Here is a 27,959-nt window from a genome sequence, read left to right as displayed (position 1 = left end):
TAAATATATATATCGTCCTGTTGTGTACCTGGTTACATTTGTACTTGGTACAGAGTCTGAACAAGACCTTGCTAGAAGGTTGAAACGTTACGTTTAGTTTATGTTTTATAATAAAATAAATTTCTGCCTTGGTCAGCATATTTAGTTTTTATATCATGGAGACAAGGCTTAATGGTGTTATAAATGAAATGTGATGATTGCTATGAACGGCAGAGTGACGCATACAAATAAATTTGTTGTAAGGTGTCAATAAATATCATATGTAGTACTAATGCAATATTTTTAAGGTGCTTAAGAATCATTATATGTAATACTATAATAAAATAAGGTGAAAATTAAAAGGTAATCACAAATATTTTATACTCTGTCCCGGCTATCTTTAGAGGAAGGCCACGCATAGCGGCAGAGAAGAGGAGGGATCGAGTGGGCAGAGCGAAGCAGTACACGCTGCTGCGATGGCTGGTAACAGAAGTCGCTTTCCCCCTTCCACGCAATGCTGTTTCATCTCACATGCTCATTGGTGGAGCCATCTCGCGTCACTACTTTCGCAGAGACTTGTTTTCGTTCGTTTGCTCCAGAGATAGCCGGACAGAGTTTAGTAAAACCGTACTTGGATCTCACAGATACAGCACGACCGATCCTCTTAATTTCCTAGGTACGGCCTATGAAGGTTTAAATAAATAAATAGACTCCTCGTTTATTGTTGAAAAAAATATGTAATGTAAAATATGCACTTTATGTGCAAAATTGAACAATATATGTATCTACGGATTACCGAAATATGCAAAATATGTAACGTAAATGTATTTCAATTTACTTACATTTGGTCAAGACAAAAATTATTTTTTAAATGTGCCTTTACCAGAAAACACATGAATTTAGAAATCCTCAATCAAAGTACAATCCATCCTCAACGTTGCGATTATTTCGGAGAGACGGAAAAGCAATGTAAATAAACTCTGGCAAGAAATAAACTTCTTAAGCGTCTGAAACGTGTCAAAGTACGTAAAATTTACTGAATAAAATGAAAAACAAAAGGTTGCAGTTGCGAGGAAAAAGAAGAAAAAGTGTCACTTGTTGTGACGTGTCATAAGGCGTTACTTCCCGAACGGTTTAACACAGCGAGAGCGACAGCCGGGCAGAGATTCCGAGGGAAGAACAAGAGATAGGAAAAACCACGGGAGCATTCTGGCGACGAACACAAAAGAAACACAAACATTAAGAGACTTTTATAAACACCTTTGCCCTTGCCGGACTCGCGACTTTTTTCGTTCCTCCCGCAGAACAACGCGCGTGCGCACAACAACTACCCAGCGGAGACAAAAATATACGCTCGAGCGTTCTTTTCGAGGACGACTCTGCGTGTGAGAATATCCCCCCTCCCCCCCCTCCTCCCCGAACCATGTTGTTTTGCAGGTCTCCGTGGCATTGCAGTACGTGATCAAGCAACCTAGACCTTCCGTGAAGAATCTACTGTTTAACCTGCATTGTTGTTTTTTTTTCTTTCTCGTACGTCAATAGGTAAGGGGAAACTGCAATTAGTAATCGCCCAGTTATACTTTCACCATTACCTCCCCTCCCCCATTAACTATATTTAACCGCTTTCTCTTCTCAATAATATTATTCCGGCTTACGTCACAGCCAAGGAAAGTATATTTTTCAGGCCTGTTTGCTTGCCAGCATGATCACGCACAAAATTGTGGATGGATTTTTCTGAAAATTCGTTTGGAAGTTTCGGTCGCTGATAAGATTCCACGTTCTGAAGGCATCTCCACCACAGATGCAGGGTTGTAGAAGGCAAGGATTCTTAACAATTGGCAGTTAGGAATAGTAACATCGTGGCCGAGTGCGTTGAGTGGTCGAATTATGTTCTCGCCACCGTAGGTTCTAGGTTCGAATCGCGGCCTCCGAGTTCCTTTCGTCAGTTTCATCTTATCACCACGCATCCTCATCGTCGCGATTAGAAAATAGTGGCGGAAAAGCAACACAATATAAGAAAATTGCAAAGAATGAAGAATTCTTTGCAACTTGGGAGGTAAGGTGAAAAATAATGAAATGTTTCTTCACTATTTTGGAGAAAAAATGAAGAGCAACAAAATCGTTTTTCACAATTTTGGGGATAAAGTGAAAAATAAACAAACCATTTTTTACAATTATGAAGAAAGAGTGAAAAGCAACCATTCCATTCTTCACAATTCTGGAGAAAAATTAAAAGCAATCATTCCATTCTTCACACTTTTGGGGATGAAGTGAAAAACAATAAAATCAATCTTCACAATTTGGGAAGTAAAAAAAAAAGCATTCTTCACGATCTGGGAAATAAAGTGAAAAGTAACAGAATAGCTGAATAACAAGTAGGAGAAGGTACATCAAGTACTGAATCAGAACTCGAAAACAATGGGGAGAAATACTTGCAAACATACAGTAAAATCATAACAACAGAGTTACAAGCGATTTATCAGAAACGTACCAGAAGAAAATCCAATCAACTTACCTTCAACATTTCCAAGCAGAGCCAATATTTCAAGAAGCTGTACCGATAGACTTCTAAACTAGTCGGGAAACATGCCTGAAATACAAAACATAATGTTAAGAACATACTTGACATCTACCCCCAACTGCATTCCTTCTCAAAAGTATACCAATTACATCTAGAAACGCTAAACGTTGATTTTTTATAAAAAAATTGTTCTTAACACCATTTGCCCAGCTAAAATACAGAATCCCTCCCACCTTTCCGTTGTATTATTATACGAACCCATGAGATTCAATGCAACACATATACAATATATAGGTTATATGAGAAGTAATGAAAAGTTGCTGCTAAATGAATTATGTGAAAAATATTAAAACTCAAAATTTTGGTGTAAACAAACGTTACAATTAAGAGTTATAATTAAATATTACACAAAACAGACATTTCAGCGAAAAAAAAGGAAGAACACTAGAGCCAGTATCTTCTAGTACCAATTCGTGCTCTGGAATGGAATTTTGTAAAGGGCGCTAAACAAATATTTGATTGGTTAAACTACTTCCTTCGAAATAAGCAAGTAGTAATGTTGCTCATAGCAAAAAGTACTGTACAAGAGTTTTGAAATGTTAATTTGACATAGGTAAACACACTGATGGAAAAAATAATAAACTCAAATTTCATAATTTGTAACAAACATTTCCTTCAGTTTAAAATTGAACCTCACTTAATATGTCTACTAAACTAACCTTTAGTATTTGTTTTTGATTGATTTATTTATTTTAGTTCGCTATTTGTGACAATATTGGCTAATTTGCGAAGATGAGTTAGAGTGATGATGAGATGAAATTGATGAATGGACACTCACAAATATCAATGCCCAGGCCGGGATTCGAACACGAGACCCCTGGCGTCGTAGCGCGATGTGCTAACCATTCCGCCACGGGGGCCGGCTTCTAGTATTTGTAACCATAATATAGCATGAAGAGAGAAAAATATAACTTAACAATATGTTCCATTAATTTGGTTTCTTTAGGAAATTCTTCGTAATATTCTGGGCAAATTGTTTTCAATTCATCAATAAATTCTTAAGTTTTAAATTTTAGTTTAATATGAAAAAAAATCAATAAGCACATTCTATCGATGATTATACGTGTGCTCTTAGAAACAATTTACACTTTATAAAATTGTCCATTAGTATTTCTTATGTCTACAGACAATTTCTTCCTTTTGCAGATAACATGATAACGCCAATTATTCTGGGACCAGGACCATCCCGAGTTACATGTTTGTCATGTCAGCAGACAATTGTCACAAATTTGGACCATGAAGTTTCAACAAAAACTCACTTGATGGCGTTGCTGTTATGTTTATGCGGGTAAGTCTAAATGTAAATGTAAAATGTTGATTTGAATCTGTAGTGACTGAATTTCACATTTGAGGGAACATTATAATTTTGCATATCTCAAATGTGTCCAGAGGGCCGACGACTGTGTTTCCAGATTGTCCGAAACAGGTACGTGGGTAAGGATGGACGACTAGAGTCCACCTTGAAAATACATCTTTTCTTTTCTATCCCCCAAACTAAACTACAGGAGGCATTTACAAACAACAGGAGTAAGCTTTCAAAACGAGACACCAATTAGAGCTCAAAACACAGAAAGAGGGGGGGGGAAGGAGAGAGTGAGTGAAATAGAGAGAAGAGAGAGAGAAAGCGAGAAATGGAGAAAGAGGTGGAAATAGAGAAAGATAAGAGCTTGAAACCGAAAGAAAGTGGTCAAGATAGAGAGAGATGAAAATGAAATAGAGGAAGATATAGAAAGAGAGAATGATAATAGAGCGATAAAAATAGACATACAACCTTAAATAAAGATGAAACAGTGACAAAAAGAGCAAGATATGAAAATAGGGAGATACAGAAATAGTGGAAGAGACAAAAAGAGAGAGATAATAGAGCGAGAAATAGACAGATAGAAAAAGAGATAATAACGTAAGAAATAGGGAAGAGCAAGAGATAAAAGTAAAGACAAGCGAGAAGTAGAAATAGTGCAAAATAGGGAAATAGAGATAAGACAGCAACAAACAAGACAAGAGAAAGGTGTAGAAAGGTAGCTATGAATAGAAACAGGTGAAGAGAGAGAAATGGAGATAATATTAGCGGCCGTGAAGGATAGTTTCTATCAACTTTTGGCATGGTGGAATTAATGGATGAATGCTAGGGATGGAGGTGTATACTCAGGTATCCCTGGCAAGAGGTAATCCCTGCCCGGGGATTCTCCAATAAGTCCCAGTCACATATGAAACATTTTCTTTCATTAGATTTTACGATTATTCCTGAACCAAGCATAGTGTTTCCAAAGGTTATCAGGCACCAGAAATGACTATTGCAAAAATAGTCGTGCTGGGACGGGGCGTGGGGGGGAGGGGTGGTGGTACAACATCAGAAAGAATGAAATGATAAGCAAAAGAAGAAAACAATACATTAATTAACATACACTATAACAACTTTAAAATAGGATGGCCTCTCGTTTGGTTAGTGGTAACGTCGTCGCCTAGTAATCAAGTGGTTTCGGGTTCGTTACCCGATGAAGAGTCGTGGCGGTTCATAACTCACTTTAAATCAGGGTGTATAAAAATCATTTTTTTAATTTAATTAATCATTTTTGATGATTTTTTAAAATTTAAATCAGATTTTTTTATTTAAATCGATTTTTTAAAAGAAACACGCTTAAAATTACTTGTACGGTTTTTGGCATCATACATATAGATAGTATATGTTTCTTTAATTAATTTTTTCTGGTAAACGGCCCCCCAGAATATTTGAATCGTTTCATTAAAGCAAATAGAAAAAATATTTCTAAATATACATTTTTCTGATACTGTAACAAGGTATTTTTGAACCTATTATGGAAAAGTTTATTGAGTGTGTTAATGAAACCATAATAATTTCAGTAACTTTTCTGCCACTGAAAATAACACGTTCTGGATTTTCTATGTATATTGTAACTTCATTTTTTTTTTACAGTTTTGTAGCTAAATTTTGGTGATTTTTTTAATGATAGTTTGAAAAATATCATGTGCCATGTTTATCTACAGTTTAATGATAAAGACACAATTTACGGTTTAACATGATTAGTATTTTGTACATTATTCTGCACAAAATTTTTGTCTATAAAAATTATTGAATTGTAAATCAAGATAAAATTAAGTGTGTTTACAGCAAACATATCACATTTCCTATCGTATGAGCTTCACCCAATCAGTTCAAATATTTTGTTTCCTTGGTTAGATCCTAATAAACATCATTCAATTATTACGAGATTTATGTACTTTCACAAAAAGTAATTCTGATATCTACAAAATCCTTATGCACATTATTCTATAAATTATTTCTTTAAAGTGATTTAAATCAACCCACCTTGCTTTAAATTGTAGGTCCAGTCCCTATTAGCCTATCTATGCATAAGATGAACTAACAGCTCAGCAACTTTGAAATAGGATAGATTTGCAGGAACGTATTACAGTTTCATAAAGCTTCTAAAAGATGATCTTAAAACACAATTTAAGACAGTATCCTATCACTCACTTTTCCCTTCAATTATATGTAACAAAATATTTAGAAAACAACTGTACTTGTTTTTAAGTTCATATGTAAATTTCACTTTCGTTTCGGCATTTCCATTTTCTAATGTACCTATAAGAAAACACAACAAACCACGTTAACTCAACTGGATGCTACATGATACAACGTCCAAATTACGTACAAGTTCGAGATGAGGCGATGTGAAAAATGGTTTACGTACATTTCTGTTTTCCCAGAACGAATACAATCACCGTTATAATCGATACTAAAAAAAACGATAGATCGATATCAAAAGTGTTTCAGTATCGATTTTAGCGGTGATCGATTCGTTATAAAAATAACGTGACATCTAACAAGCATTTTGTGGCTTACTCAGCTTATTTTTAAGAGTTTGAATATTGTTTGAAGGATTGGTTGAAAACCCGGACATTTTTACCCTGAAAATCCCCCGTGACACCCTATTTTCTTTTCTAAAAAGAGGCCACGTCCGGGGAAAAGAGGACGTGCAGTAAACTAGTCTCGACCAAGAAAAGAAAGGGTCTCACCAGGCACGTATCTAGAAATATATTTCGGGGGGGGGGGATCCGAACCAAGTGTCTCAATAATAATAATAAATAATATAAATGTTTAAATTAAAATATTTAAGTTATAATCATATTAAATATTATTTAAAATATGTAAATTTGTTAATACTGCATTTTTAATATCACATGATATTAAAAACATTGTGTCAGAATATAGATATAACATCATATATTTATTATCTAACTTGCATGTACTTAAGATCGGCAAATTTTGTATAAAAACTAGGTAAATTAATGTCAAATAGATAAAGAATTGAATATTTATCTAATAATATAAAAAAGTATGTTAGATCCAGTTCACGAAAAATAAAGTTTTTGATTAATCTTTTATGTATGTTATAAGTAGAGGAGAAGGTCTAAATATGGGCGAAGGTTTAAATATGGGTTTTGGAGTTATCAGCGCTCCCGGGTGCTGCAGCCTGGCAGAGGTTATCTGTCAAGGACAAAGGTTGCGGCGTCAATTCGCAAGAGTGAGTGGTGGTTAATTTCGGCCTTGGACGCTGTTATAGAATTGCGACCTCCGAAAACTTTTTGCAGGTATGTTTTAACTCAGCGTTTTCTGAATTCTCATCTGCTTTGTATAGGTTATGATATGAGCGGTACATAAAACAAATGTGAGCTTTTATAATGCCATGATTTGTTTGTGAAATATGTACCACAGAGAGCGAAAATAAATTGAAGAAGAAAAATAGCGTGATGGTCTAAATATGGGCTATGACATGAGGTCTAATGTTATCATATTTTCAACAAATATTTGAATGTTTTTCTTAATTTCGATTTTTCCCATTCCGCGTGATTTTCAAAACAACAGATTATTCATAAATATGAATTTTATAATGTTTTAGCGATAAATGACTGTTTTTTTTAAAAAAGTTAATTGTTTTTTGTGATATTACCACTAGTAGCCCATATTTAGACCACAAATTTGAAATACTTCATTTTACCATTTTTTGGAAATTGCTTTTTTTTTAAAAAAATGGAGACCTATACTTTAGCATGCTATTACATAAAAGGTAAAGTGCTCCCCTGTGCTTAGCACCACGCCATGAAGGCGTATAGGGGGTGTGGGGGTAACGCCCCACACTTTCTTGATCCGGTCGTGAGTGGGGGTGATGTGATCAGCATCACGCCCCTGACCGCCTTTACCCCCCAGGGTTTCCCCTCAGGTACCCATGTTATTCGACGCTGGGTGGGCGCCGGGGCCACTTCCATCGTTAGAAAAGTTCCCGGATTTGAACCGGCCGGGGATCGAACCCGGGACCTTGAGCATGGTAGTCAGACGCGTTACCGACTGAGCCACCGCGGCCACCTATTACATTTAAGTACATATTTCATAGATATGCATTTTAAAGGCAGGTGCTTGATATATTAATTTTTTTCCTCCAAAAATGACAAAATAAAAAGGGGGGCCCATATTTAGACCTTTTCCTCTAGTACTGTGCATAAATCTTCTTTGGTAATGTCCTTCAAAGCAGTGTGGTCCAAATAATAATAATAATAAATAAATATAATAATAACCCTTGCCTTCCAAGTTCATACGAAATAAATAACCATCGAAGTACAATCGAGTACAGTATTATGCTGAAAAGTACATTTTCATTATTTTATTTTAGTACTTGGTAAGTCTTTCGAGGGGGGTCCGGACCTCCTGGACCTCCCTAAATACGTCCTTTAGCCTCAGTTCTCACCTTTCTTGTCAAACCTTGCCCTTCGTCTTCTGACGTTAGCCTAAATGCTTTTGTTGTTAGGTTAGGCATGTTAGGTTTAGGATCTCAGCAAAAAAATAACACCTTTTTGGTCAAACTCCGCCTTCGACTCGCGACGTCACAAAAATTGCAGTGCATTTATGCTAAGAGCCCTAAACCTAAGAAGCCTATAACTTGAAAAAGTAGGCATTCCGCACTTACGTCAGTAGACGAAGGGCGGGGCTTGACGAAAAATGTGATTGGGTTTCGTGCGATCCGTTATACCCGTTAGCGAGCGAAAGGGAGCGTTGGCGATTTGATCAGCTGTTTACCATGTAACCCAGCCTGCGTTGCCAACACGTAGTCGTCGCCTTTATTCGATGCCAAGTGTTTGTATAATCAAGAAGAGGAAAAGCGTATTCAACGAAAGTAGAGTTTAAGTTTGCTTTCAAGTTCACTTTATGCACAGATAGGCTAATCGGAACTGAACCTACAGTTTAGAGTGGGATTCAATCCACTATGTGCCTCCACCGGGCATCGACTCCGAGACCTTTTAGCGAAAGTAAAGAGTAATATGTAATGTTGGTGAATTTTTTTAACACGAAGCTTGACTTCTGATATAATTTTTCAGGAGTTCTGAGATCAGTTGCCAACGTGCATAGCGATGCGGTAGTTTTTGTACTTCCGTTGCAGTTCATTTCCTTTTCTTACACCCGCTTTATACGAACGCATTTTCCTTAATATTTGTGCCATGACCAAAATGCTACCGTGTAATGTTATGGCGATTCAAATGCCATGGCATATTTCATGGCATTTCTCAAGGATAGAACCTGCTCTATTTCCGTAACATTTTTCGTAGCATAACCAATCAGAAACGACCTCATGGTCACGAGTGCAGTTGTTAATGGCGGCCGCGTTAGATGTAAACAACGTATCACTTCACACTTTTAAACGACGATAACTGTTCAACCGAGAGGAATTTCGCTTCGTAGTAGTGTAAAAGGTTATATTATAAAATCGAGAAAGTACGAGGTATTGCCTGTATTAAAATTAGGTCAAAATGCCTATAAAATCTTATTGCTCAAGTGTCCTCCTCTATCAAATTTAAGATTTTTGTACAGAAAAAGTTTTTGAGAAAGTACGACCCCCCCTCTTAGATTGATTTGGCTACACCTGTATCTGTCAGATTCTTATTCATAAGCTTGTTAAAAATATGTCCCTCTTGATAGTGTTTTGGCTTTACTTAAAACTAATCCAATAAGCTCATAAGAGCTTTTTGATTACACAGTAGTACACTGTAATATAATCTTAAATACTTGTTTAAAATATTTTTGTACTATTATGTTAATATGTTGACCTGGAATGTTCTGAATATTTTAATTTAGGACCGGGCTCAACTGATATATCTAATACTAAGACAATGCATTGTGCAGAGGTCTTCTAGAATTGCTCTGTTTGGTTTCGCGTAGGTATTTTTATTTTGTTGAGTTTCTCTGTTTGGTTTCGCGTAGGTATTTTTATTTTGTTGAGTTTCTCAGTTTGGTAGATACAGCGCGTAGGTATTTTTATTTTGTTGAGTCTCTCAGTTTGGTTTCGCGTGGGTATTTTTATTTGTTGAGTCTCTCAGTTTCGTCGATACAGCGCGTAGGTATATTTATTTTGTTGAGTTTCTCTGTTTGGTTTCGCGTGGGTATTTTTATTTTGTTGAGTTTCTCAGTTTGGTAGATACAGCGATATACAAGATCGATATATAACACACGCTATTAGGTCATTGCCTTTCTATGCCCGTGCAGACATGCAATTGTACTAGGTCAGTGATTCTGTAGGTCACTGCTTCTGTGGATCAATACTTATTCTATCTTTGTGCGTGTGGGCTATTAGTTTTTACAACCTGTCATTTATTAAGTATAGAATTTTGATTTGAACCCCAAGAAATTATATATAATAAACCCAGGACAAAAAATACCCACACACTAAATATATACACTAAGTATACAAAACATATTGCTAAACCTAATTCATATTTTATATTAAGTATAGAGTTTTAATTTAAACCCCAAGATATCTTATATAATAAACTAATAATAAAAAAATATTAACATATTAAGTATACAAAGTATATTATTAAAACACAATTAATATTTTATATTAAGTATAAAGTTTTAATTTGAACCCCCAAGAAATCTTATATAATAAATTAATAATAAAAATGCCAAATCAAAAATATTGTAATCAATGCAATAAAAATATATCTAGCTCTAATTGGGCTAGGCACCAAAAGAATTGTGATCCAAAAAAATATAGAACACTTACAAAAATATGCCCAAAATGCCATAGAAAATATAACATGGAATATTTCTTATATAAACATAAAAATACTTGTTATGTACAACCATCTACATCTTCATCTGGTCTAAAAAGAAAACTTGAAACACCTGTTAATCATAAACCAGCAAAGCAGCCCCGCAATGCACCCATCCATAGCAGTTTTAATAGCCAACTAAAGGATTACCGTTTTATATCAGAGCCAAGATGTGATATTAAGAATTTTTTGAACAACATAAATCCTGATATGCAAGCTATTCTAAATGTACAAAATGGCTCTTATAAACTATCTTTCAAATTATTTACACAATATAAGAAATCAAATGGCACAAAATTTACACAGCCCCACATAACAGAAACTGTAGCTATATATTCAAATACAAATTTAGACAAAATAATAAGCAGGTTGATAGAGCAATTGAATATTAAACATTCTGAGTTTGCTGCTAAAGAATCAGGATGGAGTTTATGTGGAACTCCACACAAGTTATATATTAATATTTCTGAATTTAGCCCACTACAAGGTTCTACATATCTGCCATTACCTGCCAATATCAAAAACAAAAAGGCTGTGCTTAACCTAAAAAATAATGATCAGAAATGCTTTCTGTGGTGTATTTTAGCTGCTTTGTTTCCAGTTTTAAATAATCCAGAAAGAATAAGTTATTATAAACAACATGAACACAATTTTGATGATGCTATGGAGGGCTTAGAATATCCAATGTCTGTTCAGAATATTGATAAATTTGAAAAAAAGGCCAGAGATATTAATGGTAAACTATTATCTATTAATGTATTTATTTGTTCTACTGGTGCTGGGAATTGCTTGATAGACCCTCTCAGAATTAGTACACTTGATGATGATTTTGCTGTTCCGATTGATTTGCTTTTAATTGAGGGGGATGGCACATACCATTATACTCTAATACACAGTCTTGAAGCTTTAGTAAGAAAACAACTAGACAAATCTAATAGAATATTCAAGTTGTGCCGAAGATGTTTAACTGTATTTGATAGTAAAAAAATAGTAAATGGGGTTCGTGAACGTAACACAGAAATTGCTAAAAACAAGTTAGTTGAACATTTAAAATACTGTGGGAATCATAAACCTGTTCATATGGTTATGCCTAACCCAAATGAAAATGCAAAATTCAAAAAATTTGAAGCCTTGTTGGAACACCCAGCATATATAGTTTGTGATTTTGAATCAAATCTCAAACCCCTTGCATTCTGCAGCCCAGATCCTGATGAATCTTCAAGTACATCATACCAATTACATGAACCTTCTAGTTTTTGTTATATAGTTATACGGGATGGTGTTGCTAGTGAACCACACTTATATATGGGACCTGATACTATCAAAGAATTTGCACATAGAATAGAAAATGAGTGCCATGATATAGCATCTAATATCTTATTAAAATCAAAACCTATGATGCCTTTAACAAAAAATCAGATTGAAAATTTTAACAATACAGAAAAATGCCCGGTATGTGATTTTAAATTTTCAAATACAAATATCAAGGTAAAACACCATTCCCATACAAGTGGTAAATTCTTAATGGCTCTGTGTAATAACTGTTATATTATGATCCAGAGACCAAAATTTGTCCCAATATTTTGTCACGGGGCATCCAATTATGATTTTCATCATCTGATCAGGTACGAGGGGTTTGACAAGCAGAATTTAAATATTTTAGCAGAAAATGATGAGAAATATATAGCTATTAGCAAGATAATTAAAGTTAATGGTGTTCCTATTCACTTAAGATTTCTTGATTCATACAGAATTTTGTCGGCTAGCTTGGCTACTCTAGCCAGTCAATTATCTGATAATCAATTTAAAATTACTTGTGACACATTTCCAAATCAGGACTTGAAATTAATTAGGCGAAAGGGTGTATATCCATATGACTATGTTACAGATTTTTCTAAATTTGACGAGTGTGCTTTGCCACCACAAAAAGAGTTCAACAGTAAACTCAGGGTATCCAAAATTACTGATGAAGATTATCACTATGCTCAGTTGATGTGGAACAATTTAAAATGTCAGACACTTGGTGATTATCATAAGGAATACTTAAAACTTGATGTAACTCTCTTAGCCGATATACTTCAGGCATTTAGAAAATCTTCAATGAAAAATTATAAGCTGGATCCAATTTATTTCTACAGTGCTCCAGGCCTAGTATGGTCTGCAATGTTTTTGAATACTAAAATGCAATTGAATCTAATCCAAGCTGAAGATATATATCTGTTTATGGAACAATGTATACGAGGAGGCATGGTGCAATGTTCTCAAAGATATGCCAGAGCTAATAACAAATATATTTCTGATTATGATCCAGCACTGCTATCAAATTATATATTTTATGTGGATGCCAACAGCTTGTATGGTCATGCTATGATGGATAAACTGCCATATGTAGGGCTTGAGTGGATTGAAAATTTTAGTATTGGGGATCTTCAGGAATTTGATGACAGTCACTATGGTCTATTCTTAGAGGTTGATCTGACAATTCCTGAAGATTTACACAACAAGTTTTCTGATCTGCCTCCAATTCCTGAGGTTGAGTGTTCACTTGGCTCTAAACAGAAGAAGCTAATGATGACTCTGGAGCCAAAACAGGGTTATGTAATATATTACAAGAACCTTCAGTTCTTGATGCATCACGGTGATAAAGTAACTAATGTTGGCAAAGTCTTGAGGTTCAGGCACTCAAGATGGTTGAAGTTATATATTGATACAAACACCGAGCTTCGAACATCTGCAGTAAGCCAATTTGATAAAACTTCGTTTAAATTAATGGTCAATTTAGTGTATGGTAAAACTATAGAAAATGTTAGAAAGTATAGTGATGTTAAATTAGTTATTGACTCTAGCCGGAGCAAAAAATTGGTGGCAAAGCCTAATTTTAATTATAGAAGAATTTATGATGAAAATATGACACTTTTTAATATGAAAAAAAACAAAGATTAAGTTTGATAAACCTATTTATGTAGGGGATGTGATATTAGAATTGGCTAAATTACATATGTTAATACTCTATTATGATGTGTTGAAACCTTTTTATGGTAATAATATAAAATTAATGTATATGGATACAGATAGTTTTATTCTTGATATTCAAACAGAAGATGTTTATAAAGATATATCACAGCTTGAATTGTTTAAATATTTTGATACTAGTGAACATACAAAGATTCAACCCCACAACAAAAAGGTGATTGGCAAGTTAAAAGATGAGACTCTTGGCGATGTTATTGTAGGATTTGCTGGGTTAAGAGCTAAAATGTATAGTTTTGAAACATGTAGTGGTGCTGTTGCCAAAAAAGCCAAGGGTATTGGTAGAGAAATTGTAGATAAAGAGCTCAGATTTGAAGATTACAAAAATTGTCTCAAGTCACAGAGTTTAATCAGAATATCAGAATCCAGAATCCAGAGTAAAGATCATTTGTTAACCACAAATGTTCTAAGAAAAGTGGCTCTAGACTTATATGATGATAAGAGATGCATTTTATCATGTGGCGTATATACTCTACTATGGGGTTATTGTGACTTGATAAGTGGCAATCAATGCTCAAACACAGAGCATGATTTGAAATAAATAAACATGCCAATGAATTTATTTGGATTAAAAAAAAAGCTATTATGGACTTGCCAACACTAGCATCTTCTCCTAATATACAATCTATAATATCTAAACTAAGTGGTTTGTTAATTATTTATCTAAATAGCATACTTACAGATGTTGATGATAAAACAGGTAAAATATTATACATATTTAACAATAATTTAAATCATTACCAATTACCTATAGGTGGTCAATTACAATTTATTACAACTCCTGAGGGCGATGTTAAGGTTTCAGTAGGGAGAAATATTTACAGAATTAAGCACTCAAACATGATTTCTGGCACTGCTTATACTGTCTCTGCCGGTGACTGTTTATATATTGAGGTCCCGGGATATTATGACAACCTTATACCTTTTTTTATAGAATTAAGAATTAGATATTTTATAATAAATAACTACTAAAACAAAAAAAACAAAAATGCCTAATGATATATTTGGCTATACAAGGTATGAAGATCACAGTGATGAGATTCTGATGCTTGATGTCAGAGTTAAAAAATTAAGAAATGATTTACAAGCTTTACAAACCACACTCAATGCCAGTCTTCAACTAGAAATTACTAATTTACAATCACAATGCATGGACCCTCTTCTTAAAATTGATTCAGAACTCAAATTGCTGCTTCAAAAATATACTGACTTGGCTACATTAGATAATTTTCAAAGTTTAGAGGAGGCTGTAGCAGCTCTTCAAGCCAAATTAAAAACTCAAGCTACCAATTCTGAGCAATTAAAACAATAACTAGAAGAACAGATTGGTAGTGTCCAGACACAGCTCCAAACAATTGTCAAAAGCATAAAGTCACAAGAAGATTTTGATCTAGTAATTTCCACTCTAAAAGAACAAATTCAATCACTGGAGATTTCTAATTTAGACCCTCTGAACAATGCCATAGCCGAGGTTAAAGAAAAAATTGAAACACTTGAAACTTTTATGAACAACCTACCATCTTCTGATGCTCTGAGTGCTATAACTCGTAGTGTTGCCAACATCAAGCTGCAACTTGAGACATATGAAGATTTTGGAAAAATTCAAAGTACCATAACCCTTCTTGAAGGTACCATAGCAGCAGTACAAAATGATCTGACAAATGTACAAGAAACTCTAGAATCTCGCTTGCTTGGTATTGTAGACACTCTTGTCAGTGTTCAGCAACAGATCACCAAACTTGAAAACCTCAACACTGAATCTGAGCTATCTCATTTTCATCACTTGATCGATGATATCCAAACAAAACTTGAAATTTTACAACAATCAACACCTACTCAGGCAGACATAGCCCTGCTCAAAGATGCTATGCGTAGTGTGGCTGATGCTTCTGAATTAAATACTGTAAAATTGGCCCTGGAGTCTTTGCAGAATACTGTAGCCAATCTGCCTACATCTCAGGAACTTAAAGATATTAAGAGAACAGTGAATCGCACACTAAAATCTGAAGATATCAAGAATATCCAGACAGAGATCAAACAGCTTACTCAGACAGTAGCTACTCTACCAACTAATCAACATATTAATGAACCTTATGCTCTGTTTGAGGATATCAGAAGACAAGTCCATGATCTTACAGCCCAAAGTTCAAAATGGCTGTTGTTGAAAATATACAGCAAATTGTAGCCAACATCAAGCAACAGCTAGGGACCATGGAATCTAACCAAGCAAATGCTCTGTCTGTTTTTGCCACGCTGCTTCAAGAGATTGTGCAACAATACAAAAAACTTGCTGTAGACATAAGAATCAAACCAGGCCACGATGAGATTGTTAGGACTATCAATGAGCATCTTGAATCTGTAATCAGTAGATTGCTTACAGCAGAAAGAGAAATAACTGGCCTAATCGAGAATCCTAAGCATACAGTAATCCTTGAATTGTACAGTATCCCCAACAAAGAATATGATTCACCATTTACACCAGGTGGTAAACTGTATATGCTGTCCCCTGCACAATTTTATTACCAGTTTTTTGTTGGAGGCACACTCAGACCAATCAAGATCAAATACTCGCTACAACCACAGGCTCACCACTATCCTACCTTATCAATAACTAATAACTAATAACAAACCAAAGGTCACCAGTGTAGAGTTAGAGGATTTTACAGACCCCAATACATTAGAGACAACTTATGCTGAAGATGATGGTTCTCTTGAATTTAATATACAAATAGGAGACAAATTATATTTAGAAAATCCTGTAGTATCAGCTTCTGAACACCCCATAGTTGCAATATTCTTGTTTACATACTATGTCTAGACAAATTATTGTTGATGAGCTACACAAACCAGCCAGACATAACTATAAGCGACTGCCAGTGGTTACAAAAGGCATAGATGATTTATGGCAGTGTGACTTGGTTGAGATGGCCCCTCATGGGAAACAGCTGAAAAACTTTGACAAGATCAACAAAGACTACAAGTATATACTTACTGTTATAGATACATTTTCAAAATATGCCTGGGCTTTGCCGCTCAAATCTAAGACTGGAAAATGTGTTACAGAAGCCTTCAGGACAATTATTAATCAGAGTGGAAGATCACCACGCTATCTACAAACAGATAATGGCAAATACTTCTATAATTTGGTGTTCCAACAATTTATTAAAAGCCAGTGAATAAAACATTACTCGAGTTACAGTGATCTCATGGCCTCTATTGTAGAAAGATTCAACAGAACTCTAAAAAATCATATGTATAAACAATTTACCCTTCAAGGTAATTATAAATGGCTTACTATCCTACCAGAACTTCTAGATCGATATAACAACTCAGTCCACACCACAATCAACATGAAGCCCTCTGAGGTAACTTCATCTGATGAGTAGCAATTGATCAGCACTGTTTACTATCCTAGATGTCAGCCAACAACCAAAAAAGCTAAATACAAGGTTGGTGATCAAGTAAGAATTAGTAAATATAAGCACTTATTCAAAAGAGGCTTTACCAGAAACTGGAGTACTGAATTATTTACAGTGGTTCAAGTTAAACCTGGGACCCGTAACATATATATAATAAAAGACTATCGAGGAGAAATTCTCAAAGGCAGGTTTTATGAAAAAGAGCTCAGCAAAACTAAGCAGCTCGACATATATCTTATAGAAAAAGTTATTCGCAGAAAAGGCAACAAAATACTGGTCAAATGGCTAGGTCTCCTAGAACACAGCTGGATCGAGGCAGACAAAGTGATACTATGAACACCTGGGATGTTATAAAGAGACTACCAGAGCCTGAACAGCAGACTAAGAGAAATGGCAAGCTGCTGCCTGATAATATTAGATGTCTTATTGTTGGGCCATCGGCTTGTTGTAAAACTACACTAATGGTTGATAATTTTTTATTGGCATCCAACTGGTTAGACTAGAAAAACAGGCACTTGTATGTCTTCTCTAAGAGTTTAGAACAATTAAAATATCAGCAGCTGATGAAGCTATATGATGGACTGGATATAGCCACTTTTGAATCAGATGTTAAGCCACTCGATGACTGTCTTGATAACTCTGTTGTTGTGTTTGATGATATTATATTTGAAAACCAAAACAAGGTTAAAAATTTTTTTACACAGGGGCGACACAAAAACATAGATTGCTTCTACCTGCCACAGACTTTTTCTAAAATACCAAAACAGCTGATAAGAGACAACAGCAATTTTATATGTGTGTTTCATCAAGACCATACCAACCTCAAACACATACATGATGAGTATGTAGGTGGGGACTTGAGCTACAATGATTTTTCTAAGTTTTGCAGTAGGTGCTGGAACCAGGACAGTTATGGGTTTGTCACAACTGATATGGCAAGGGAACCTAATAGTGGTAAATATAGAAATAAAATCAACAATTCTCTAGATATTGAAACATATATAAATAACCATGAAAAGACCAATTATTGATGATCTTAAATTAAGAGGCTATCTTGTAAAAAGATTTAAGGGATGGAAATTAGAGAACCGAGGTATCTATGAACAACACAAGCGCACAGAACAGCCTATTATTGATGCTATTAGTGAACTAGGTAAAAATATCAAAACTGTTACAGAGCAGAACCAAAATTTGATCACAGAGCTTGTGCCGGTAGCTGCTAGGAACATATTAGATTATCTAATCACCCCACTTTCTAGAATTCATACACCTAGTCCTGTTCCTCCTCGAAGAATTGAGGCTAGTCAGGATCCTATTGAATTTGGTCTTCTTGCTCAAAAATATTTAAGCAGACCTAAAGACAACAAAGATGAGGTTTTTGGTTTATATGCTGACACAGAGCTTGATGGTAGCATCATACATAGAATTGGCAATTTCAGAGTAACATTTATGGGAGATGATGATTGTATATTCAGAATCTCATCTTGGAGAAAGAGGTGCTTTTGTTAAGTATCCTGGAACACCTGGATTATGGGAACTGATGACTCCTAAGAGACCTGGCAGCTATACAGATCAAGACTATGAGCACTACAAAGAAATATTAATAAAATCAGATGCTCTATACCAGAACAATGATCCAACACAAAAAGAGTCAAGTCTAGCAGTGGAGCAAAATACAACAACTTAATCAAGCCCATATGGTCACAGATCAAGACAGGTAGTGGGATCAAACAGTACAACACATTGCCTAAAGAATTTGTCTGGGTTGATGATGTCAGGAAACTTGTAGATAGGTTGCTGGTTATAGCTGGTGAAGAAAATGCCGGTAACCACAATTTTTACAATGAAAAGGTTGGAATTATGGACATGATAAGCACCAAATTGTCTAACGTTATAGTGAATGACAGTAAGGGGATTGGATATCTTATAAAAATTATTAATACTCTACCACCTAAATTTTGGAATATCTCTGAGGGTCGAGGGCTGGTTAATGACATTATAAACAAGCTGCCATTTGAGCTACACATACCAGGCTATCAGTATTGTGGTCCAGGCACCAAACTAGATCATAGACTAATCAGAGGGGACCCTGGTGTTAATCCCCTAGATGCTGCTTGTAGAGACCATGACATAGCATACAACACACATACCGATCTTGACAAGCGACATGTGGCAGACAAAAAATTAGAAGAGGCTGCATTTGGTAGATTTGTAAGCAAAGATGCTTCTTTGGGTGAAAGAATAGCAGCATTGGGGACCACAATAGCTATAAACACCAAACAAAAACTGGGGTGGGGGTTGTAATAGATTAAATAAATTGGCTACAACTTAATTGAACTAGTTAATCCAAGAATATGTATATAATAAACCAAGAATGAAGGCCAAAGGTGTTATGTATCAGATACCTTATGCAGGTCTTAAATCACTTAAGACTATTGATAGTCTTCTAACCAAAAAGCAGCGCAAGAAGAAAAGTTCTTGTCTTGCCAAGGGCCATGGTATGAAATTATTACTTAGTACCCCCCAATTAAAAAAATTACAGCAATCTAGAAAAAAATCACATATAGGTGGCTTCATATTTAATATCGCAGCTATTTTAGCAGCACTCGGTGCTGTTGGCAGCTTAGCTGGGGGATCGGCTGCTAGAGCAAAACAGTAATAGATGCCAAGAAGAATAAGGCTGAATTAGATGAACAAAAGCGCCATAATCTGGCTATAGAAAAACAAGGCAAAGGTCTTAAGAGAGTTATAAATAAGTTTAAAAAAAACAAGAGCCGCTTACCAACCAAGATATTGAAGCTTTAATTAAGCCACTGGACATCAAACATTTTAGAGGTGTATACATGTCTGATTCTTTACCAGAACAACCACTCAAAAAAGAGTGTGGCATAGTCAATTTGGATAAGTACAAAAATCAGGGCACTCACTGGATCTGCTATCTTAAATATTCAAACAATGAGGCATTTGTGTTTGATTCATTTGGAGGTGTTCCACCTGATAATTTAGTAAAATATCTAAAATCAACTAATCTTTATTACAATAATGCCCGTGTTCAAAACTTCAAAGATGTTAATTGTGGACATCAGTGTTTATCTGTTCTAAACCATCAATTGAAAATTTTCAAAAAGCCTTGTGGTATCTGAAGCATCATGGGAGTATTCCATCTTACCAGCCAAAATTCAATATTGAAGCTCAGACTACATGATGATATAGTTTATCCCAAAACAATAGCTCTTAGAGCATTCTATGGCATGTACTTGATCCCCAATATTACACACCATAATAACAAGATTGCAGTTGGTGACCAAAACATTGTCATTACTCCAGGGCAGTATAATCTGTCTAATCTAAATGCTCAGTTACCTAGAGGTATAGTGTTAACTCAAAATTCTGTCACTCACAGAGTAGAGATTGTGTCTGCTACAGAGACAGTGGATCTGGGTACTATAGGAGAGCTATTAGGCTTCGAGAACAACACAAAACTTGAACCAGCCATCAAACACATTGCTATTAATATACCTACGTTCTTAGCCATAGAGACTCTGAATATTCACTGTAATGTGGCCGAGGGTATGATCACCAAATTAGATGGCATAGGCACTCACAAACAAACTGGCATCATTGCAACATTCAAACCTAACTCTGAATTTATGGAGCCAATCATCTACACTCCATCACCAACATTATATTTTCCTGTGTGTCATAATAGAATAGATTATATTGAGTTGATGGTCACTAATGAAAAAGAAGAATTAGTTGATTTTGCTGGAGCCACAACAACTGCCATCATAGAAATTAATATTTAAATAAAAATACATACAAAAAAATAAATAAATAAAATGGAAAATATTGAGAGTTATGAGCTACAATCATTCCCCCCAAACCGGAGGACCTTTGCAAATTTAAATCAAGCCAACACAGAGATTGAGGTTGACCTTGATGTAGGAGATGGCTTTATACACCCTCACAGAGCAGACCTATATATCAAGTTTGATGTTGTAAAGCTCGATGGTACAGATTATCCAGCTAACTCAAATATAAGACTGGTAGACAATTTTGTGCCACATCTGTTCTCTGAAATTGAGATCAGAAAACATGGTGTTGTTACAAACAGAATAGACTATCCTGGTATTACCTCTACAGCTTCGGCCACACTAAAATTAGCCAAGACCGAGGCCTCTTACTACAAGATAGGTGGATTTGAGGCTGGTGATAAAATAATATCTAAGAGCCACACTGTACTGTTTCCTATGCGCCTGTTACCTGGATTCTTCTCAGATTACAAAGACATTATATGGAAGGGTGGTTTAAGAATTACATTTAGAAGAGCTGCCAATGATAATAATGCTTTGATGAGGTACAGTTCATTAAATTCTACTGGGGCAGCTCTGCCTAATACTCTACCTGATGAAGGCAAATGCCTTATTCAGACTATGGAGCTAAGAATTCCAGTAGTTGAATATGAAGCTAGTTATGCTCTTAAATACAAAGCAGATATACTAAAAAATCCACAGGTGCCTTTACAGTTTTATACATATCAATGTGTGCAAGAGCCTGCCACTGGTAGCTATTATGAATTTGATGCTACAAACTCATTCTCCAGTATATAATATAACATGCCAGATTTTGTGGTGGTACTGTTTCAGACTGGAAGAAACAATAACCAAGAAAAACATTCAAGTAAATTTGATAGCTGCAACATCAAGAACATATATCTTAAAAATAGCAGAAATGAGGTGTTCCCCAGAGAAAATTATAATTTAAACATGTCCAAGGATGATTTTCTTACATTATATGAAGCATTTACAGCATACAAAAGAGTCACAATTGGGAATACTGACATGTATTACTCACCAGATGAATTCAAAACACAGAGACCCATGTTTGTAATCAACACCTCAAAAAGAAAACAGGTTGTGATTAATGACAGGACAAACATTAAAATTATCTGTGAATTCCATGATACACTCCCTGATGACACCATATGTAGTGTTATTCTTATAGGTGAAAAATCATATGTTTATGATGTAAGAAATGAGAGAGTCACAGAGCAATTCTAGAAGACCTGTGCACAATGCATTGTCTTAGTATTAGATATATCAGTTGAGCCCGGTCCTAAATTAAAATATTCAGAACATTCCAGGTCAACATATTAACATAATAGTACAAAAATATTTTAAACAAGTATTTAAGATTATATTACAGTGTACTACTGTGTAATCAAAAAGCTCTTATGAGCTTATTGGATTAGTTTTAAGTGAAGCCAAAACAGTGTCGAGAGATATATATTTTTAACAAGCTTATGAATAACAATCTGACAGATACAGGTGTAGCCAAATCAATCTAAGAAGAGGGGTCGTACTTTCTCAAAAACTTTTCTTGTACAAAAATCTTAAATTTGATAGAGGAGGACACTTGAGCAATAATATTTTATAGGCATTTTGACCTAATTTTAGTACAGGCAATACCTCGTACTTTCTCGATTTTATAATATAACCTTTTACACTACTCTTCGTATTAAATGGTTTTAGGTAGAGAAGAATGGCGCTGACTAAAAACATACTTTACAACGTTCACTGTGCACGTATGGAAAAATATTTTAGCTTTTTCAATTGTAAACACCGTGCACACAGCATCGACGGTGTAACTCGACGTGCCTTTCCTGCTGTATGTATTGTACGTATTGAAACAGCTAACCGAAATGTTCCATAAAATGATTTCGTGTGAATTACTATCTGTTATAAGATTTTTTGTAAGCATTTACGTAGCGTCTAAAGCCGGTTTTGTTGAGTACAATATCTAAACATCGAAACGATTTGAGCGGTGCGTTAAAAATAAAACCAATAACAAGGATGATGGTCTGAAGATTAAATCGATACAAGACAATTCGCTGAATAATCAAGAGGTTGTTTCGTCAATTGAAACTCGACCTCAAGCATGATTGATTCAATTGTTGTTTTTAAGGCCACTTTATGTACAGATAGGCTAATCGGGACTGGACCTGCAGTTTAAAGTGGGATCCGAACCACTATGTGCCTCCACCGGGTATCGAACCCGGGACCCGGGCGAAGATTCGATTTTTTTTTTAAATTTGAATTTAAAATTTTCGGAGCGTCAGCACTTAGGCTATTTTGCTCCCGTCACATTATACGGGGGCCAGCCCCTTATCATTACAAATAACAACTCTAGCGTTGCATAACTAAAAATGTTAAAATGTTCTGACTTCTGTTAAAAGCTGAGGCCGTAAACGGGCACTCAGCACACACAAGGACAACAAACAGGACAAAACACACAAAATTATACTGGCCATAGTGCCAGTCGCCAGAGCCTCGTTAGTCTTTAGTCCAGGGTGCACTACGTGGAAGTGAGGTTGACTTTTGGGCGCCTACGTGGAAGGTCACCCCTTACACCCCCCGGGCGAAGACTTTACCACTTCGCCATTGGAGAGACCTCAACCCGGCATCCAATAATATACGTGCGCGGGAAGATTTCAAGAACATGATCATGTGATTGGCTATTCCGAGCGCTTGGAGATACTCCCGCCATCCGATAACATTAGAGCACGGGTAGATTCCAAGAACATGCCGTCTGATTGGCTGTTTCAAGCGTCTGGCGTTAGTAATGGCATCCAATATCATAAGGGCGCGTGCAGATTTCAAGGATATACTCGTCTGATTAGCTGTTTCGGGTGCCTGTTGTGACGCGCAGAACAGGCAACCCTGCGAGTAACCAATCACGTCACCCATTGGCGGTGAAAGGGCCGGAAAGTTGCAAGGGCTCTGGTATAGCAAGGAGGGTGCTTGATGTTGGAGTGTGGAACTATTAGAGAATCGTACATAATCTTCGTTCAGATTTACCTAAAAATGTGAAGTGAGAAATAAACAAAAATTTAACACAACTATTTTGTCCCCCTTCTATTTCGGGTATTTTGCGTCGCTTTCTACTTCTCGAGTTAGTCGTGATGATGAAAATGAATGATGAAATGGATAATGGGACGAACACAATGTTACACCCATGCCGCAACCAAGATACGAACCTGGAACACAGCATTACACTGACCAGTCCGCCATAGAGGTCGGTTCTCCTCCAAAATTTATTTGAGACACCAAATTACAACAAATTAATCCAATATATATAAAGCCCCAATCCCACCACTCACTCACTCACTGACATGAATGTAGATTACGACCCCCCACGGAAGTGCCCCAAAACGCCGAGAAAATTAAAAAAAATCGCTCACTTGGCCCTCTTTTAAGGGTGAAAATGCCCTTTTTACGCCCTTAGCAACCCGTTGCCACGGGAATTTTTTTCAGCACACATTGATTCCTTCAATTCTTAATTGTCTAGCTACATTATATTTCTCACAGATCAACAACAGATGAATCAACTCCTGGTTAGAAAAGGTGCCTCAAACAAGACTGACATCTACGTAAGGAGTTTCAGCCCAGATACAATTAGATATTGATATGCTCAATACGAAAATATCTATATCGTGGTTGTTTTAATTAAACGTTTAGGGGTATAATAAAAACAATTCTTTAGAGCTTGCCGTGCTTGTTGTTGTCCATAGAAACAGACGTTGCTAGGGAACTTAAAAGAAAGTTTATTTATTTATTTCAACCCGAAAACTACTGTAAGTGAATTATGCTAGGCTTTAGGAATTTCAAAATATGAGCATAAGAATTTATTACAGAGGAGGACTAGGAAATGGAGGGGAATGATGGGAAACAATCATTTTTCAATTACGTTTACAAATGTGAAAATTACAAAAGACGTAAAATATTGCTTCTCCAATTTAGTGTTGCTATTGAATTCGTTTATACAAAACATCCAAATAACTATTTTGAAACGGATATTACTTACCCAGTTTATTATTAAGAAAACAGACAATAATATTTTGGTTATTTGTACCATATTAGAGCCCGTACACACGTAACGTTACGTTCAAAACTTTTCAAATAAGCGAACCACGTCGGCGAGCGTACGAGACGTGGCCAAAGTGCGCGAGTCAATAATATATTCTCCGTTGTTGTTTATGACTTTCTCCCATCGGTCAATAACCCTCAATTCCACGTCATTATTAAACGATACACCGTGCAAAGCGTCCGAAAGAGTCTGACGGCGCCAAGTCTGGAGAGTATGGAGGATGAGGCAGCACTTCCCATTCGAGTTCTTGAATTGAGGCTTTGGTCATGTTGGACGACGTGAATTATTCCTCAACAACACGAGCCCCACCGAGAATTATCCTGACTGCAGGTCTAGACGTCAGAACCTCGTTAGTCTGCAAAATGCAGTCCAGGGTATACTACGTGGAATAGAGGTTGACAATTGGGTGTCGCTAGAAAGGGTACGCCTCTCCAACGCCTTTCGAATCACCTTGTATTATGCGTACTACACCCAAGAGAGACCTGTGCTTTAATCGTTACGTTACGTACAGTCACCAGCAATAAAACCGCTTCCATGAAATATTCGCAGTAGATTTTAATAGCAAATTTTCGATGGCTAGTTCCGTTACCGCCGTAGAGTTAGGCAACGCACATAACACCTTGCAGGGAAGTAAGTATCTCTGGATGTAGGTGTCCCATTTTTTTGCCGGTGACTGTATCTAAGTAAATGTTAAACGGAGGAGTGATTAATTTTCCTCATGTCTTTCTTGCAGATGCTGCTGCATCCCATACTTGGTCAACAGTTGCAAGACCGCACTCCACTACTGCCCTCAGTGCAACACCTTCATAGGGAGGTACCAGGATTAGCCATTCCAAGAACTGAACGTTCAAGATTTCTGCACTGGCTGTGTTTCGTTAAAGATATGCGGGGTACACCCGGCTCACTAATTCGTTCCTTTATACAGCATTTTTGTCCAAGGTGCAGGTCGACCGACACTGGACAAAGATGATGTGTAAAGATGAAAATTGCAGTAAGTGAGACGAGTGTACGAAGAGGAAAAAAAAGCTTTAGAAACAGAAGCACTTACATCATCATGACGGGTAACTTGGTGTCAGTGTCATCTTCAATTATAATAACAACGAAATAACACTAATAACAAAGATTAAGGCCCATTTACTCTCGCAATTATTCCATTGTAACGAATACCTTAAGAAATATATAAACTTTATGAAATATACATCAAAACTCTGTTGTTATTTATTTATATAAAAGTAGCAAGACTGATCTTTTCTTGTAAACATAGTTATGTCATAATTAGACATCGGAATTTTAGGTTCTAAAAAGTATGCATGTAGGTTCCTAAAATAGGCTCTAAAAATCCGAAAATAGGTTCTAAAAATCCTGAATTAGGTTCTAAAAACCTTAAATTAGGTTCTAAAAACCTTAAATTAGACTCGAGAAATCCTGAAATACGTTGCAAAAAGACTTGATTTGGTACAAAATTCCTGAAAAATACTGATTAGATACAATCGTTAAAAACAAAATTTCACAAGAACAGTAATAACCAAATATTCATTTTCTAAACAAATTTTCATTTCTTTATATCATTTTCAAAATCATCTACAAATTATTATAATACTGCAATTGTGCTGTTAGAAAAAGTTACTTGTTGATATTAAAAATGAATTACGTATGTATAATTTGCTGCACAATATCAGGGTGGCTACTCACTTGGAATTCCTTGAATTCCGGGAATTAGACGTGAACTATTGGCACCGGAAATTATTCATGAATTTTGGCAAGACATAAAATAAGGTACAAGCGGATGTTTTCTCTATTCCATTTTTTTTCTCCGTAGACGTGAAAAATTGCAACTTTTTTATTCCATATCCCATTAAATTTATACATGTTTGTAAATGCTATGAGGCAAGTTTCTCTCAGTTTAGCTTTTATTTCATTCGTTTTTTTGAGGATGAAAAAGAAAGCTACACAGAAAATAAAACAAAATTTTCTCAATCCGTTTACTTTGTTAGTGTATTTTACAGAACAATCTATCTGACAAACGGAAGATTATTACAAAATAATATATCTTCCAGTTGATTAGATATTTTTTTTGTTACATTGAAATCATAGCTACAAACCCTTTATATTGTCAATAGTTTTGTGTATGGAAGGGAGGGTGAGTGTCGGTAATAGGTAAGGTTGGAATAGCGAAAACATCTGCTTGTATCCTTGAATTTTTGGAAAGTTCGCCTTGAAAAGGAGGAATTATACTTGAATTTTATCATAGTCCTAGTGACCACCATGAATCTTTTTTGCGTCATCCACACTCAAACTCCACCTTTTGTCTGTAAGGATCATTTCATGTGCTGAAATCTTTCAACAGAAACATAGTCAGCAGTGCTAATTTGAATGCTGAAATATTACTTCGCAAGGCGTGAATGCCAAAAAGGACCAAACTGACGCGAAAGTGAGCAAGGCCACACAGATCAGAAGTTTGCACTTGGGACTGTGCAGGCAGTAGAGACGATTGGGTGTCAAAACTGAGAATGGGAAAGAGAGGGGGGGCAAGGACAGTTTAAATTATCTTAGTAGGCAAGGCTTATCATTAAGAGTCGATAATGTAGGGGTAAAAAGTAGGGGGGAAACTGTTCCCGTTTCGCCGCCACTGTCTGCAGGTAACAGTGACGTCAGACATTTTTGTTTTGTTTAAAGCTTTGATAAACATCATATACTTGGAGGGGGAGAAATCGACAAAAAACATGTTTCAAACATTGAATTATTTCGCCACCAAACCTAGGAAATACCTCTGTGACATATAAAAATCCTGTAAAACCTAAAAAAATAAATAAAAACCTAAAAAAGGTTAAATTTAGGCACATAAACCTAAAATAGGTTCTAACAAGCAAAATGCCACGTCCTCTCACGTGAGCATCTAC

The 27,959-nt window shown here is 35.8% G+C and overlaps 1 protein-coding gene across 1 annotated transcript; it reads left to right on the top strand.

Annotated features, from left to right (window-relative positions):
• Positions 1-1,393: 1,393 nt before the first annotated feature.
• Positions 1,394-26,265, top strand: LOC145991436 (lipopolysaccharide-induced tumor necrosis factor-alpha factor homolog). Its single transcript, XM_083127440.1, has 3 exons — positions 1,394-1,521; positions 3,707-3,848; positions 25,793-26,265. The coding sequence occupies exons 2-3, from the start codon at positions 3,712-3,714 to the stop codon at positions 25,884-25,886; spliced, it is 231 nt and encodes a 76-aa protein (XP_082983566.1). The 5' UTR covers positions 1,394-1,521; positions 3,707-3,711; the 3' UTR covers positions 25,887-26,265.
• Positions 26,266-27,959: the final 1,694 nt, after the last annotated feature.

The sequence above is a fragment of the Lepisma saccharinum genome, chromosome 8 (genome assembly GCF_977018435.1).
Source record: "Lepisma saccharinum chromosome 8, izLepSacc3.1, whole genome shotgun sequence".
Classification (NCBI taxonomy): Eukaryota; Metazoa; Arthropoda; class Insecta; order Zygentoma; family Lepismatidae; genus Lepisma; species Lepisma saccharinum.
The sequence above is the reverse complement of the archived record's forward strand: the minus strand, read 5'-3'. Positions and strand labels throughout refer to the sequence as shown.

Bases quoted from the DNA above. Each gene is read 5' to 3' on its own strand.
- LOC145991436 (XM_083127440.1), top strand. From the start codon at position 3,712: ATGATAACGCCAATTATTCTGGGACCAGGACCATCCCGAGTTACATGT. The intron at 3,849-25,792 runs GTAAGTCTAAAT...TCTTTCTTGCAG, and splicing joins TTGCTGTTATGTTTATGCGG to ATGCTGCTGCATCCCATACT.